The 13,037-nt window shown below is 34.4% G+C and overlaps 2 protein-coding genes across 2 annotated transcripts; one reads left to right on the top strand and one right to left on the bottom strand.

Annotated features, from left to right (window-relative positions):
• The first annotated feature begins 2,206 nt into the window (after nucleotides 1-2,206).
• Nucleotides 2,207-5,123, top strand: LOC105041698 (co-chaperone protein p23-1). The gene is made up of 6 exons (XM_010918693.4): nucleotides 2,207-2,376; nucleotides 3,661-3,847; nucleotides 3,935-4,097; nucleotides 4,223-4,257; nucleotides 4,337-4,406; nucleotides 4,830-5,123. Exons 1-6 carry the CDS (start codon nucleotides 2,372-2,374, stop codon nucleotides 4,931-4,933), a joined length of 564 nt encoding a protein of 187 aa, XP_010916995.1. The 5' UTR covers nucleotides 2,207-2,371; the 3' UTR covers nucleotides 4,934-5,123.
• Nucleotides 5,124-6,319: 1,196 nt separating this feature from the next.
• LOC105041699 (F-actin-capping protein subunit beta) lies at nucleotides 6,320-10,418 on the bottom strand. Its single transcript, XM_010918694.3, has 8 exons — nucleotides 10,063-10,418; nucleotides 9,114-9,184; nucleotides 8,828-8,941; nucleotides 8,520-8,602; nucleotides 8,321-8,394; nucleotides 8,090-8,209; nucleotides 6,938-7,033; nucleotides 6,320-6,744 (listed from the first exon to the last, which is right to left on the bottom strand). The coding sequence occupies exons 1-8, from the start codon at nucleotides 10,189-10,191 to the stop codon at nucleotides 6,661-6,663; spliced, it is 771 nt and encodes a 256-aa protein (XP_010916996.1). The 5' UTR covers nucleotides 10,192-10,418; the 3' UTR covers nucleotides 6,320-6,660.
• Nucleotides 10,419-13,037: the final 2,619 nt, after the last annotated feature.

The following is a 13,037-nucleotide window of genomic DNA, read 5'->3' as shown; positions in this document are numbered from 1 at the left end:
GAATTTTTTTTGGTAGCAATCAACTTCTATGAATTTGCCAAAACGATGCTGAAACAACTTTTCATCTATGGTTGCTTTGTAATCTTGATTAGCATTGAGATTAGAAATTAACCAAAGTATTAAATAACCCATTTGCTTTCCCCTGCTTAAAAAAGGTTAGGGCTTGCAAAATATATTTCCTCTTCCCCATCAACTCTTTTATGAATTTTTACCAAAACAAAACTCTTTTATGAATAACCTTCTGTTTGGATGGTCAGCAATTTAACCAAGCCTAAAATGCCATAATAACTTTAATCCATCTCCCTAAAAATATAAGCTAACCTGATTGACTTTGTTTATTACGGAGGTCGAAACAAAATTAACTATTGGACGTCTCTCTTCTCCATCTTTATTTTTCACTCTTTCCAAATTTATCCCACTAATTCCAGGAATGATAACAAAGCAATGAGTAACTTTAACTAGCGGTTATCTGATTTAGAGGTGGCCATCAATGGTTTAATCCACCTACGTAGCCTTAAGAGATGATTAGAATAATGGACAACTTATAATAATTTTATTCTGACATCTTTAATTTATTTATCGCTGAATATTTATAGCATCCATCTTCATAACAAAAGTTTTTCAACCATATTGTTTGATCAACACCAATCACATGAAATTACAAGGCTTAATATGTAAAAGCAAAAAGTTTACATACAAGTACCTAGATCTCATGGGTGTATGTCCAAAATTCTCTACTCACACCCCCTGTCGATAAAGCTATATCAACATCTAATCTATTATTGCAAGAATTTACTTCATATACATACAATTAATTTTGTGTCTGCATATTGTGCACAGATTCTAAGCCGCATAATTTATCATTGTACGAAATCAATATCATGAAATTAATATTGATAAATATTATATGTTACTAATAATGAAATTTTTTTTTTCAAATAATATCCAGTCATTAATCATTGTAGACGATAAATCCATGAAATTCAAAGAGAAAACCCATAACAAAATGATATGAAATCAATATTATGAAATTGATATTGATAAATATTTTATATCATTAATAATAGAAAAACTTCTTCCAAATAATATTCAACTATTGCAGGCAATAAATCTATAGAATTCGAAGCGATGAAATTATGGCAAAATAGCAGCTTAGATATCTATCCATCCAAATTTCTTATATCAATTCAAATCATGGCTACATACAATAGTAGTAGAATGAATAATGAACAACCATCAATGATTTGCTAAACTCCAATTTAATTCATATAAATGGGCTTTAATTGTAAGGGTACAATGATCAATTTTATGAACCACAATACAATGCATAGCGGCAAACTCATGGCAAATTAACGACTACTATATCTATCTATCCAAATTATTGGTGTCAATCCAAATCTCAACTACATGTAATGATAGTAGAATGAAAGATGAATAATCAATTGTTAATTTTATGATTCATAATATAATATTTTTTACTCTCGTACTTTTTAGATGATGCTTTTAAGATATTTTTAATTTAAGACTTTAATAACATAATGCTTTCCATTCTCCCTCTATTTTTAGAGGGTGTTTTTAAGATTCTTTCAATGCTTTAACAATATAATACTTTTCATACATACTCTCTCTATTTTCGTATGGCATACTGTAGGTCTAGTTTGATCCCGATAGCATTAGTAGTATATAATTTTATGCTTATACGAACTGATTCAATTGATAATCTGCTTTCTTCCTATTTCCGTTTTCACATCTTTATATATATATATTTGGTTAGATGAGAAAGCTTGGAGTCCAGAGCGCGCGAGGTAGATTCCGGGAAAAATGTTATAGGACCCGGTCCACACGCATGGCCTGTGATGGGCCATAGTTAAAGTGTCTACAGGGCCTAGCCAGCAACCCAATACTTTTTGGCCCATGAGCTGCCGCATTTGGATGCCAAGATGCAACCCAGGTAGGTAACATGGATGGGGCGAGTCCAGAAGGGTGGGGGGTGCCTACGGAACCAATCACCGCGCCCGGTGATTTTTTTTCCTGCACCGCGCGCGGTGCACAAAGAATTTCTCATAAAAATGATGGTTCGATGATGGACTAATCGTGTGGACGGTCCAGATCATCCGATGGCACGGTGATCCTCCGAGAGCGGCGGTCGAGGAATGGAATCCTCTAGACTCGTATGGAAGGCCCCTTTCGCCTCCTCCCCCTCACCCCTTCCCTCCCATTATATATATTCGCGTGGGCGACCACTCGGCTCTCCTCTCCAAAATACAGATTTACCTACCCCCATCCAAAATAAAAAGAAATAATCTCCCTTGCCGGCCATTTTTTTTAACTTACTCACTGTTCTCCGTTGGAACCCAAAACCATCGCAAAGATGAGGTAATCTTCTTGTTTCTTGTTTCCTCTAGTTCCAATAATCGTAACACTATTTTTCAAATTTTAAAGGATTATTTTGTCTTTATTTTGATACTTTTTTGTTGATTAAATGATTCTGTTAGGTTTTTCTTGGGAGAAACCCTAGTATACTTGATCTTTTTTTTCCTCATATCCATTTATTTAAATTTGTGTCTCTGCTAGCATTTCCTTATCATATTCTCTTGATACAAAGTGGTTTAGGTTTTTAGGGTTTTGGAGAGGCTGATCTGCTAATTAGCATAAATAAATTGGCGTTCAATGAAAACGAGTTTGAGTAATTGTTCTATGGGTTTGTGATGATCTTGTCATTGAACAGAAGATCAAGATTATATCAAAAAGAGAAAGAACCCAGAAGATTAAGAGGACCGCTACTTCTTCAATGCAACAAAGAAGGTTATGTAATGGATATATAGGAACTAGAGACTTATGGGTGCCTTGAAGTTATGGAACTCGAAGACATATCGGCCTTTCTTAGTGATTTGTTCGTTTAAAATTCAGATTTTGGGGAAGTGTTGAGAGCTAGTCTTTCAGTTAGCGTGTCTTTCTATCTGCTAGTTTTGGTGGGATTAAATTTGGGAAAGAGATCCAGGGTGTCCCCTGTGGAAACTGCTGCTCTTTGCAAAGGTTTCACTGGTTTTGTTCTCTTTGTTCCTTTAATTTGTTTTGGGTCCTACGTTGTATAAGCCTTTATAGGAGATTTTGGTTGTTTAGAAATCCAGCAATTCACTCGTTTGGGATCTATCGATTGTGTAGTATTTCTTCAGCTGCTGATTTGTTTGTTTTTCTGATTTTTTTTTTTTTTTACTCATCATTTGGCTGTTTACAAAAGCTGGAATTTGAAAAGAAATCACAGCTGATGAATATGTGCGTGTGTTCTTGCTTGTATGTGTATGCATGTGTGCATTCATACATACATAAATTCATACATACAGACATATACACGCATCCACATACATATACTGAAGAATTATTATTTTAGTGTATATTCTGCTATGAACTTGAGAGTTTCTTGACTGGGCTTTTCTTCCTGTTTCATAATTTTCAACTTGATCACCAAGCAGACAGTGAACTGTTTGCATGGAGATGCGTCAATGGTCCACGTGCAAGTTATTTGTTGCTTGTTAATGCCTATGAGCAGCTAATGATTCTTTTTTACTGATAACAATGAAAGTTCACTGGCGGGCAAGAATTTTATTTCTAATGCCTAAAATTTCAGAGCTAACGCATTCTTGTTTTTTTGGTATGCAGTCGACATCCAACTACAAAGTGGGCTCAAAGATCTGATAAGGTGTATATCACCATTGAACTACCGGATGCAAAGGATGTGAAATTGAACTTGCAACCAGATGGGCATTTTTATTTCTATGCAACTAGCGGAGCAGATAATATACCGTATGAGATTGACTTTGAATTATTTGACAAGGTCAATGTGGAGGTAGGTGCAGAAATAGGACAAGAATTCTTGTATTGGTTTCTGTTGGTAATGAAAATGTTGTAACTTGCGTTTGTGAGAACACTGCAGGAGAGTAGAGCTGCTATTGGATTGAGGAACATATGCTACCTTGTGAAGAAAGCTGAGAAGAAATGGTGGAGCAGGCTGCTGAAGAATGAAGGGAGGCCTCCTGTGTTCTTGAAGGCTGATTGGGACAAATGGATTGATGAAGATGATGAGAATGAAAATAGATGTGTGTCTGCTGTTTCAAGCAACTTGTAGCGGATGTTCTAAATTGTTGATTGCATCGTCTTTCTTTTATATTCTTATTGTTCACTAGGACTTGCTCTTAATTATGAAATATTGTTCTCTGTGCAGTTGGAGATATGGACTTTGGTGATATGGACTTCTCGGTATGTATATACAGCCAAATCTGACTCTAGTTATGCCTTCTCTTTTTCAGTTGCTCATCCCCTTTTTTTACTTGTGCAGAAGTTGGACATGGGTGGTGCTGATGATGAGCTTGAAGACGATGCTGCTGATGCCCTTGACAGGAATGGAGGTTAGCCTTGCTTTCTTCGTTATACATGCCAATTTAATTTCTATCCAGACTAATAGCTTGATATACACATTTGGTGGAACAGTGGCTTGTATAATGAAGCATAGTTGATCTTCTATGGGCAAGTAGATAGTAGACTATTATGTTTATTTCTAGGAAGTTCAAACCTTCAGTTCATGTTGGTAAATATTGTACCCTTCTTTTTCCTGTACTTTAGATGTTCTCTGTTTTGAGCCACCAAGTTGTGATTCAGGAGTGCTGTGAGCTGTCTTCTAGCTTAAATACATGGCTTAAAATTGTTTTTTAGGTTCTAATTTGTTTTCAGAACATTATTGTTCTCTTGTATATTTTTGTGGTTAACCATAGTTGGTTTATGGTAATTAATAAATTTCTGTTATTGATTGGACTATGTTGTCACTGACGCAGATGATGAAATGGAAGAGACCAAAGCAGGAAGTAGTAATGTGGAGGAAAGCAAGGAGGAGGTAGCCCAAGCTGCAGCTGCTAATGAATCCAAGGCAAAAGCATGAGGCTTTACAGCAGCCTGAGATTTCCCTTCTTAACTTTCGTGGGGAACTCTGACATATGTTGACGTGAATGCTCAGTATTTTAGTATTTTGGATGCACTGCTTCTTATGGCAGAATCATTTAGTCATGGATAGCTTGGACTGATGTCATGTTTTCAGTTTCTGTATGGAGTATACTTCGGTTTTGTGATCACCTTTTATTTACCAGTTCATGGGCTGTTCAACGGGGAATGCAAGTTTGGGTATTGCAGAATTTCTGAAGGCATGCTTAGAGGCATGGAATCATTATCTCCCTATTACTCGTGGAATAGAGATCTGTCCTATCCTTCGTGCCGCGATTTGTGGTTGTGAGGTGAAATATTGCAGGAATCTCGAAGTGACTCCTTGCCGGGAACAGACGGGGTCCTTTTAAGTGGAAATTGGAGAAAGGCGGGTTTGGATTGCTTTTATTTATTTATTTTTTTTATTATTATTTTTTTGGGGCGCGCGCGCGCGCGCGCGCGCATTTTATCAACGTCCGTGTCCGTCTTTTGCGGTTGGGTCAATGGATTGTAATGGGCAGTGTAAATGTGGGGCACAAATCCATTGACGCGGAAGAAAACGAATAGTGAAAGAAAGATTAATAACTAATACTCCTTTCGATATTGGTTTAACATTTGGTAATTAAAATATCTATTGTTAGATACCAAAAAGCAGCCTCTTGTTAAGAAGACAAAAAACTTGAAAAAGCCTTGGCCAGCAAAAATATCGTGTCAGGATACGAAAGGCGGATAGTGGACATTGTTGTAAAAAAAATAAAATAACTATAAAACTTATATAAAGATGATATATGCGAGCGCCGGGATTTTTCTTAATAACATCAGATATTGCTTTAGTTATTTGACAAACGAAGACATGATGGTGGTGTATGGTTCTATAAATTGTTGACGCTTTATACAACACAGTACAAAGATGAAAATCACGTTCAACAGGGTGTCATCCTTATGTACTCTGGATCTTACTTTATTAAGGATACCTGCGGTTGCAAGAAAATTCATGGAAAAGAAAAAGAAAAATAGTATTTTTTTAATAAAAAAAGGAAAAGTTCTTCAGGGAGTAATTATAATTTTTCTAGATTTATTAATTTCTAGCGAAACAAATAAATAGAAAATATATTTTTGAAACAAGTTTTCCAGCCAATTCTTCATACCACTAAATATTCCCTGAAGAATTGGTGCAGTTTCTTAGAAAGCCAGCCAGAACAACTTAAGAAGGTCTCGGCTTGAAGACCAAAAACGGCCATTAACAATTCGCACACGTGATAGGCCCAGCTCCAACGCATGCTTGGTGTTTCTATATGACCCAATCATATAAAAGGTTTTGCTCCACCTGAAAAACCTGGATCTCTGAGGTGATGAAGACCTCTCACTGGACTTGATGATTACGATACCATGTCCAAAAGGTAAAATCACAAAAACTGCAACGGTGCATGTTCTTCTACTCAAGTATACCCCAGTGTTCTATAGACTCAGCACCAAATTCCTACAACTACGAGTTTTTAACTGCATGATACAAACTCAACATACTGAAATGTGAAAGTTTCCAACAGACAAGTACTGTTTTATCATCTTTATGACTGGAACCTAAATTTCACAAGGCTATGAGTCTCGTTCCAAGTGTCCAAATTTTCATCAATACCAAAGTTCTGATTAATTGGATGCAAATGATTGCCGCACGTTTCACCTTTTGGGTCAGCTTTCAGGCAATCTAAATTGTATGCCTTCAGGTGGTGGCCTCAACGTGCAGACCATCTCTCTTGTCTTCCCAAAATACACCTGTAAGGGCACCAGGTCTGAAGATAAAACCAATCTTCCAGATTGATTCAATATAATGGCTGCAGGACATACTAATTCATGGGCTATTCGCCTGTTCCATGTAGGCAGAACATGGTCCATCAAATAGCCGCAGGTTGGCTCATATGATCATGGAAAACCATTAAATTGTTTTGATTAGGCAAAAAGAAATTACCTGATCCAGTGAGTTCCTGAGCTTGCCCTCCATTTCTTCTATCATCTTTCCCATGTTACACAGGTGGCCTTCTGCTACTGAAAGGTCTGAACTCATCTGTAGAATCAAAAGTATATCGTTGTTGATAAAAGAAAGATTAGGTTGAATATATGATTCAAAATGTATAAGCCAAAACTCTAGTTTCCAAACTAAAATTACGAGTAAACAGAAAAGAAGAATAATTTTTTTTTAACTAGCTGACTGTAACTTTACCAGGCATTTGAGCTCATAAACCTAGCTAATTCACAAGAAGCTTGCTGACTATTTGGGATAAAAGTACTTCAGTCAGGAGGACCCAGGATCTTTCCCCTATGCAAATTGAACCCTAATCTTGATTGGCCCAATTCAGTCTTAACCAATAGCCTAAAATTCAAGGAGGAATCTACCTAAAGCATCCTATAGGTAAGTGAGTTGGGCTTAGGACATGTTTGGATGAGGAATAAGTGGAAGGATAATGCCCATACCTTAACCTGTCAAACGGTCTTTTTGGCCAGCAGAATAACCCAATTTCCTTCTCTATACCACGTGAGGGATACCCCTCTTACTTATTCTTCCAACCAAATGCCAAAAGACACTTATCCCATGGAATCAGCCTGTTGTTTCTACAGTAGCCAGATAATTTCTTCTTATTCCCTTGAAATTTATTCCACAACCAAATGCAGCCTTAGTTTGGATCTTCAATATTAATGTAGGAGAGTATGCACATGTTTAATCCACTATGTTTGCACTCATAGCAACTGTCTGTGTCTAATCACAAAAACTACTAATGTGTCTTTTACCAGGAAACATGATTCTTGAAAGATGAGTTGCTCATTAAGTATATCTATTATGAGTACATGGATGTACCAAACCACCATGATGACAAATCATGTGGTACCAACTTGTAAAATTAAAAAAAGGCATTCAGCCTTAGGCCCAACTTATCATATTCTAGGTAATTATTGTATGGAACATGCCCTGACATGTTTAATATACCAAAGTGTACAAGTAGGTGGTTATATTTAGGCAAAAGGATATGCATCAAGCTGATCCCCTAGGTCCAAAGCATTATATCACAGCCAAATATCAGAAAGTTAGAAAACAAAAACGGCAAGAAATTATTAAACAAAGTACCTGTCTTCTGATTGATCCTGACAGATTGAAAGTCCCTGATGGCTTCTCTTCTGTGGTCAATGATAACATAACGGTACTGGTTAGGCAGTAACGAGCATTCCCCTCTTCTTCTGGTCCAACCTACATGGGCAAATGAAGATTTAATGATTACAAGTACTCAAACCATATGGAATACACAGTGCAACTAAATCATTTTGCAGGAGTCAATCTGCCATCAAAACCAAGCTTCACCTCAATAACATGAATAGCATCCCATGAACCCTCCTGCAAATGTCCTCTTCTCCCATGCGCGGTCTTTGATCCATCTTCATTCCCAAAAACAATTACATGTTGTTAGCACCAATATTAATATTGTGTCAACAGGAAAAGGAAAAAAAAAAAAAAGAAGAAAGAAAAAGAAAAAGAAACTATTCCGCAATAGTAGCCTTACCTTTCTTTATTAAGAAACATGCCACAAAGCCCTGGTCGTCATTTTCCCAGATGTACACTGATGAGACACCCCCTTCATAATACCTAACAATGCAGGTTGAACAGAAGAATTACAACTACTTCCTCAGAAACAAAGGCAACATTATAATTCTCAGGCTGAAAAGAGAAATCAATTAAACAGATGATAGACAAATATCTCCTTTTATCTCTAAAGGGGGGAAAAAAAACAACTCATCAGCATCATATCAAGCATTACACCCCCCCGCCCCCCACCAAAAAAAAAAAGATGAGGAAAGTAAAGGACCTCACTGGTCACGATAAACAGTAAAAACCTCATTTGCTTCAATTTCAAGTTTCCTCAGTTCCTCAGATGGTAGCGGCCCATCTTCCAGAAGTGGGAAATATTTGTTTGACCAAGGCGATCTGCATGCAAAAAATGAGAATCAACAAAATGTAAACATGGAAAACCCACCATACAAAGCACAGCTTTTTATACAAAACAAGATCAAGTTCTTAAATTTCCCTAAAAGAACTCAGTACATCAGAAACCATAATCAGAGATGATGAGAATGGTTCTTCAACTTCAAGTGTTTACCTATATGAATCGGCATCCCTGTTGTATTCACACAGGATGAACTCCTTCATCAACTCCGTATCCATACAAACCTGCTCTTTTGATCGAAAATGAATAATTCTTACAGCAAGTAAACAGATAATTAGAAAGAAAAATTAGAAAAAGGAAATTGCCTTTAATACTATCTAGCAACTGAACTAATGGCTCGAATAGAGCATTTTACATATAGCTCAATTGCACTTGAATCATGCATAAAATTTCCATGATTGAGCTAATGCGCATCAAGAAGAACACCTACTAATAGCTCCAAGGTGTCTACCGGTTGTCGAAGCAACGTTTGCACTGGTGTTGGGGTTTGGATTAAATGGTTGCATCAGAAATTTAGAAGTAAAAAAATATTTGGGAAGCGCGGGATGATCCAAAAAAATCGAAAAATTTTTAACCCAGCTTCGAAAAAACAACACAAAATACACAATCGTAGATAATTTGTTCCCATGTATTACACTCAAAAGTCAAAACACAAAATAGAGAAGAAAAGAGCCACAAACCCTTCTACAAAACAGACGTGAGATCTCAAAGTGCCGACAGAGCCCTCTAATGGATCAATAATAGAAAACATATTTCCATACAAAAAACAAGAAAATTCTTAAAATTCTTCGGAAAAACCAGGTAAACGGAACCGTTTTCCTCCTTAAAACGAAGCCAGAGCATTAAAAAAACGGGGAATCCTATTAATAGCTCATCAAAACTTTCCCACAACAAAGCAGAAAAACCCTTTGATTAAATTATAACACAGAGACACAAGAAAGAACCCTCTTCTGAAAAGATCAAACTTCGTATAGATCGAGAGATAGACCATGAAATCAGCTATGAAACACGGAAAAATATCAGGACTCAGATCAAACAAAAAAAAAAAACCTAAACAAGAATCGGATTGGAGAAGAGCAGTGAGAAAAGAGAAGAGGAGAACCTGGAGGGGCTGGTCAACTTGGGAGAGGAGGTCGGTGGAGTGGTGGGGGAGGAGGGAAAGCAGTGCCGAAAGCGCCATCTCGCTTTGGTTCGGAGAGATCCTCCGCATGAGATCCATCGCCGCCTCCATCTCGATCTCTATGCGTCGATCTTTCTCTCTCTTTCTCTTTCCGGTGGAGGATTTGGGGAAGAGAGAACAAAGAGGAGGGAAGGGGGTGTGTGGGAGGGTTCGTCTTCTTCTTTTTTGGGGATAGAGAAGAGAAGGGACGAGAAAGCGAAGAAAGGAAGCCGTTGTTTGATCCGAGTTTCCCTCGCGGGAGCTGCCCTGCAGACAGTCCCACCAGGAGCCTCTCTGCCAGTTTATATGGCCCATGGCAATGGCCTTAGAATTCTTTTGTATATTTTTAAAAAAAAAAGCCTTTGGATTCTGAGAAATTTATCAAAATAATTATTTTAATTAATGAGATTAAAAATAAAATTGAATAAAACATAATAATAATGATAATTTGAGAAAGATAAAATGGTGTGGATAATACATATTTATTTATACCATATAAAACTTATATATGGCCAGAATAAAAACTGCCCATCAGTCTTTTGAGATCTTTTATACTCTAATATTTTTGACTTCTCTCATATTAGAACGGTGTAGTTGTCCGTATCTATCCTTCAAAAAAAAAATTTAAATATGAATAAATAAAATTTTAAATATTTTTGATAATTTATTACTAGATATTTTTTAAATTATTAAATTTAGACGTCCACAATTTGCTTTCACCCAACCTCCCTTATTCACATTTTCATTTTTTTAAATATTTTCATTTTTTTTAGAAAACCTATGCCATCTATATTTCAATCATCTTACAAATAGTTATTGTTTACTTATTCCCATAGTTTCTTTTCAATTTAGAACAAAAATAAAATTTATTTCTTCAATCTTATTTCTCCATTGCTTCTTGACTCTCAAATCTATCTATCCATCCTTCACTTTTCTATCACATAAAATATAGAGTTAAGCATAATTCTCATGATATTTTTGTTCTTGATCAATGCATATTTATTTAAACTAAGTTTAGAGTGCTTGGAATTAGTCATAATTATTTGAGTGTGGCATATGTTGAGGTAGCAATTAATTGGATATAGTAGATTACCCCTACCTCCTACTCCTTTCTCTTAGACTAAAATCTAAGTTACGCTTTTAAAGCCATGACACTAATTTAGTGTCAAAATAGTTATTTTATAATAATTTATATTTGATTGAGTATATATATTTTTTAAAAAATATCTAAAATATGTATTACACCCTTAATAGATATAAGACCATATCTTTTTCTTTTTAAATTTTATATAAATAATAATATTATATTTATATAATATAATATAATATTAATTTATAATAATTTATTATATTAATATAATATAAATATATATTAATATTTTAATATAACAAATTTATTAATATAGATATAAATATAATATTACATATAAAAATCTATTAATATAAATATTAATTTATTAATATAATCTATATTAATATTAATAAAATATATTAATATAATATTTATAATATAATATTATAAGTATTATAATATTATTATTAGTATAAATATTATATTATATTAATATAAATATTAAAATTTTAGTTGTAAATCTTAAAAAGATATTTTTGAAAAAAAAATCATCAATTTTCATCTAATAAAAATTTTGAAAATAAAAAATTATTGATTAGAATGATTCTATCATTTATACCTCGGATTATCAAATAATAAGCTAACACATCATCTATTAAGGAAAAAAGCTGCACCATTATCCAAATTTGATTAAAAATTTTAAATGTAAAAAATTTTCATTGTTAACTATGATTAGCCAGCTGTACTATTTTAAATGAAAAAAAGTTTACTTTCATAGATAGTGTATTTATTTGTCACTGTCTAAAATATACATGTTAAAATCGTTCTAACCAATAACTTTTCATCCCAAAATCCATCTTCACTTCGACTTAGGATGGAAATCGAATCGAATATAGATTGGATACTGACATATCCATATCTATATTTATTTTATCTAATAAATATAAATACGGATATAGATATTATTCAGATACAAAAATTGATATTAATATTTATTTTAAATGAATACGAATATAATTTGGATACTGAAAATATACATATAATTATAGATATAACTTAGATAATTAAACTTAGGACTACATAATTAAAAATATTACTAAATAGATGATAAATCAAGTTAATAGCATGTTCATATGATTGTATATTTTTTTAAAAATTAATAAATATTAGATAAAATTATATATGATTATATATAGATTTGGATATTCAGATACAAATCGGATTGTTATCAATCCATATTCATATCTATTTTTCTTCGATGAATATAGATATGAATACCAATATTAATCAAATTTTTAAATTTTTATCTATATACGAATTGATTCGGATACGAATACAAATTCGAACGAATAATATCTATACCACTCTCATGTTATAACTTTTTATAAAATATAAAATATATTTTTTATATATTTTTATTTTTTAAATTTTAATCAAATAAAATATTTTTTTTAAAAAAATTATCTTTCTTTCCTCCTCACTTTCCGTCCACCAAATGAGTCCCTTGCATGTCAACCAAAAAAAAAAAAAAAAAAACGAGTCCTTTCGGAAATAGACAAAGGAACGGTATGCTATTGAGCAGAGGGCAGTGTGGTCATTCCCCTCTGCTCTCGTTATCTGAAAGGTCCGCGTTCCGCTGCCCGAGAAAAGCGCCAAAGGAATCATTTCAGGACGCGCATCTTTGAATGAAGGAGGCCCCAAAACAAACGGTTCCCGAAAGAAACGTTGAGGCCGGAGAACTCTCTGAACTTGGGTTCTTTAATTATTGAAAGAAGCATAGAAAGATGTACCAACCGCCCCCCCCCCCCCTCTCTCTCTAAAAAAAAAAAAAAAAGAAGCATAGAAA

This window comes from Elaeis guineensis, chromosome 3 (genome assembly GCF_000442705.2).
Source record: "Elaeis guineensis isolate ETL-2024a chromosome 3, EG11, whole genome shotgun sequence".
In the NCBI taxonomy this organism is placed as follows: Eukaryota; Viridiplantae; Streptophyta; class Magnoliopsida; order Arecales; family Arecaceae; genus Elaeis; species Elaeis guineensis.
Note: the sequence above shows the minus strand (reverse complement) of the source record. Positions and strands in the feature narration are given on the sequence as shown.

Bases quoted from the DNA above. Each gene is read 5' to 3' on its own strand.
- LOC105041698 (XM_010918693.4), top strand. The intron at 4,098-4,222 runs GTGTGTCTGCTG...TTCTCTGTGCAG, and splicing joins TGATGAGAATGAAAATAGAT to TTGGAGATATGGACTTTGGT. The intron at 4,258-4,336 runs GTATGTATATAC...TTACTTGTGCAG, and splicing joins TTGGTGATATGGACTTCTCG to AAGTTGGACATGGGTGGTGC.
- LOC105041699 (XM_010918694.3), bottom strand. From the start codon at position 10,191: ATGGAGGCGGCGATGGATCTCATGCGGAGGATCTCTCCGAACCAAAGC. The intron at 8,942-9,113 runs GTAAACACTTGA...TTTTGCATGCAG, and splicing joins AGGGATGCCGATTCATATAG to ATCGCCTTGGTCAAACAAAT. The intron at 7,034-8,089 runs GTACTTTGTTTA...TTGATTCTACAG, and splicing joins CAGGATCAATCAGAAGACAG to ATGAGTTCAGACCTTTCAGT.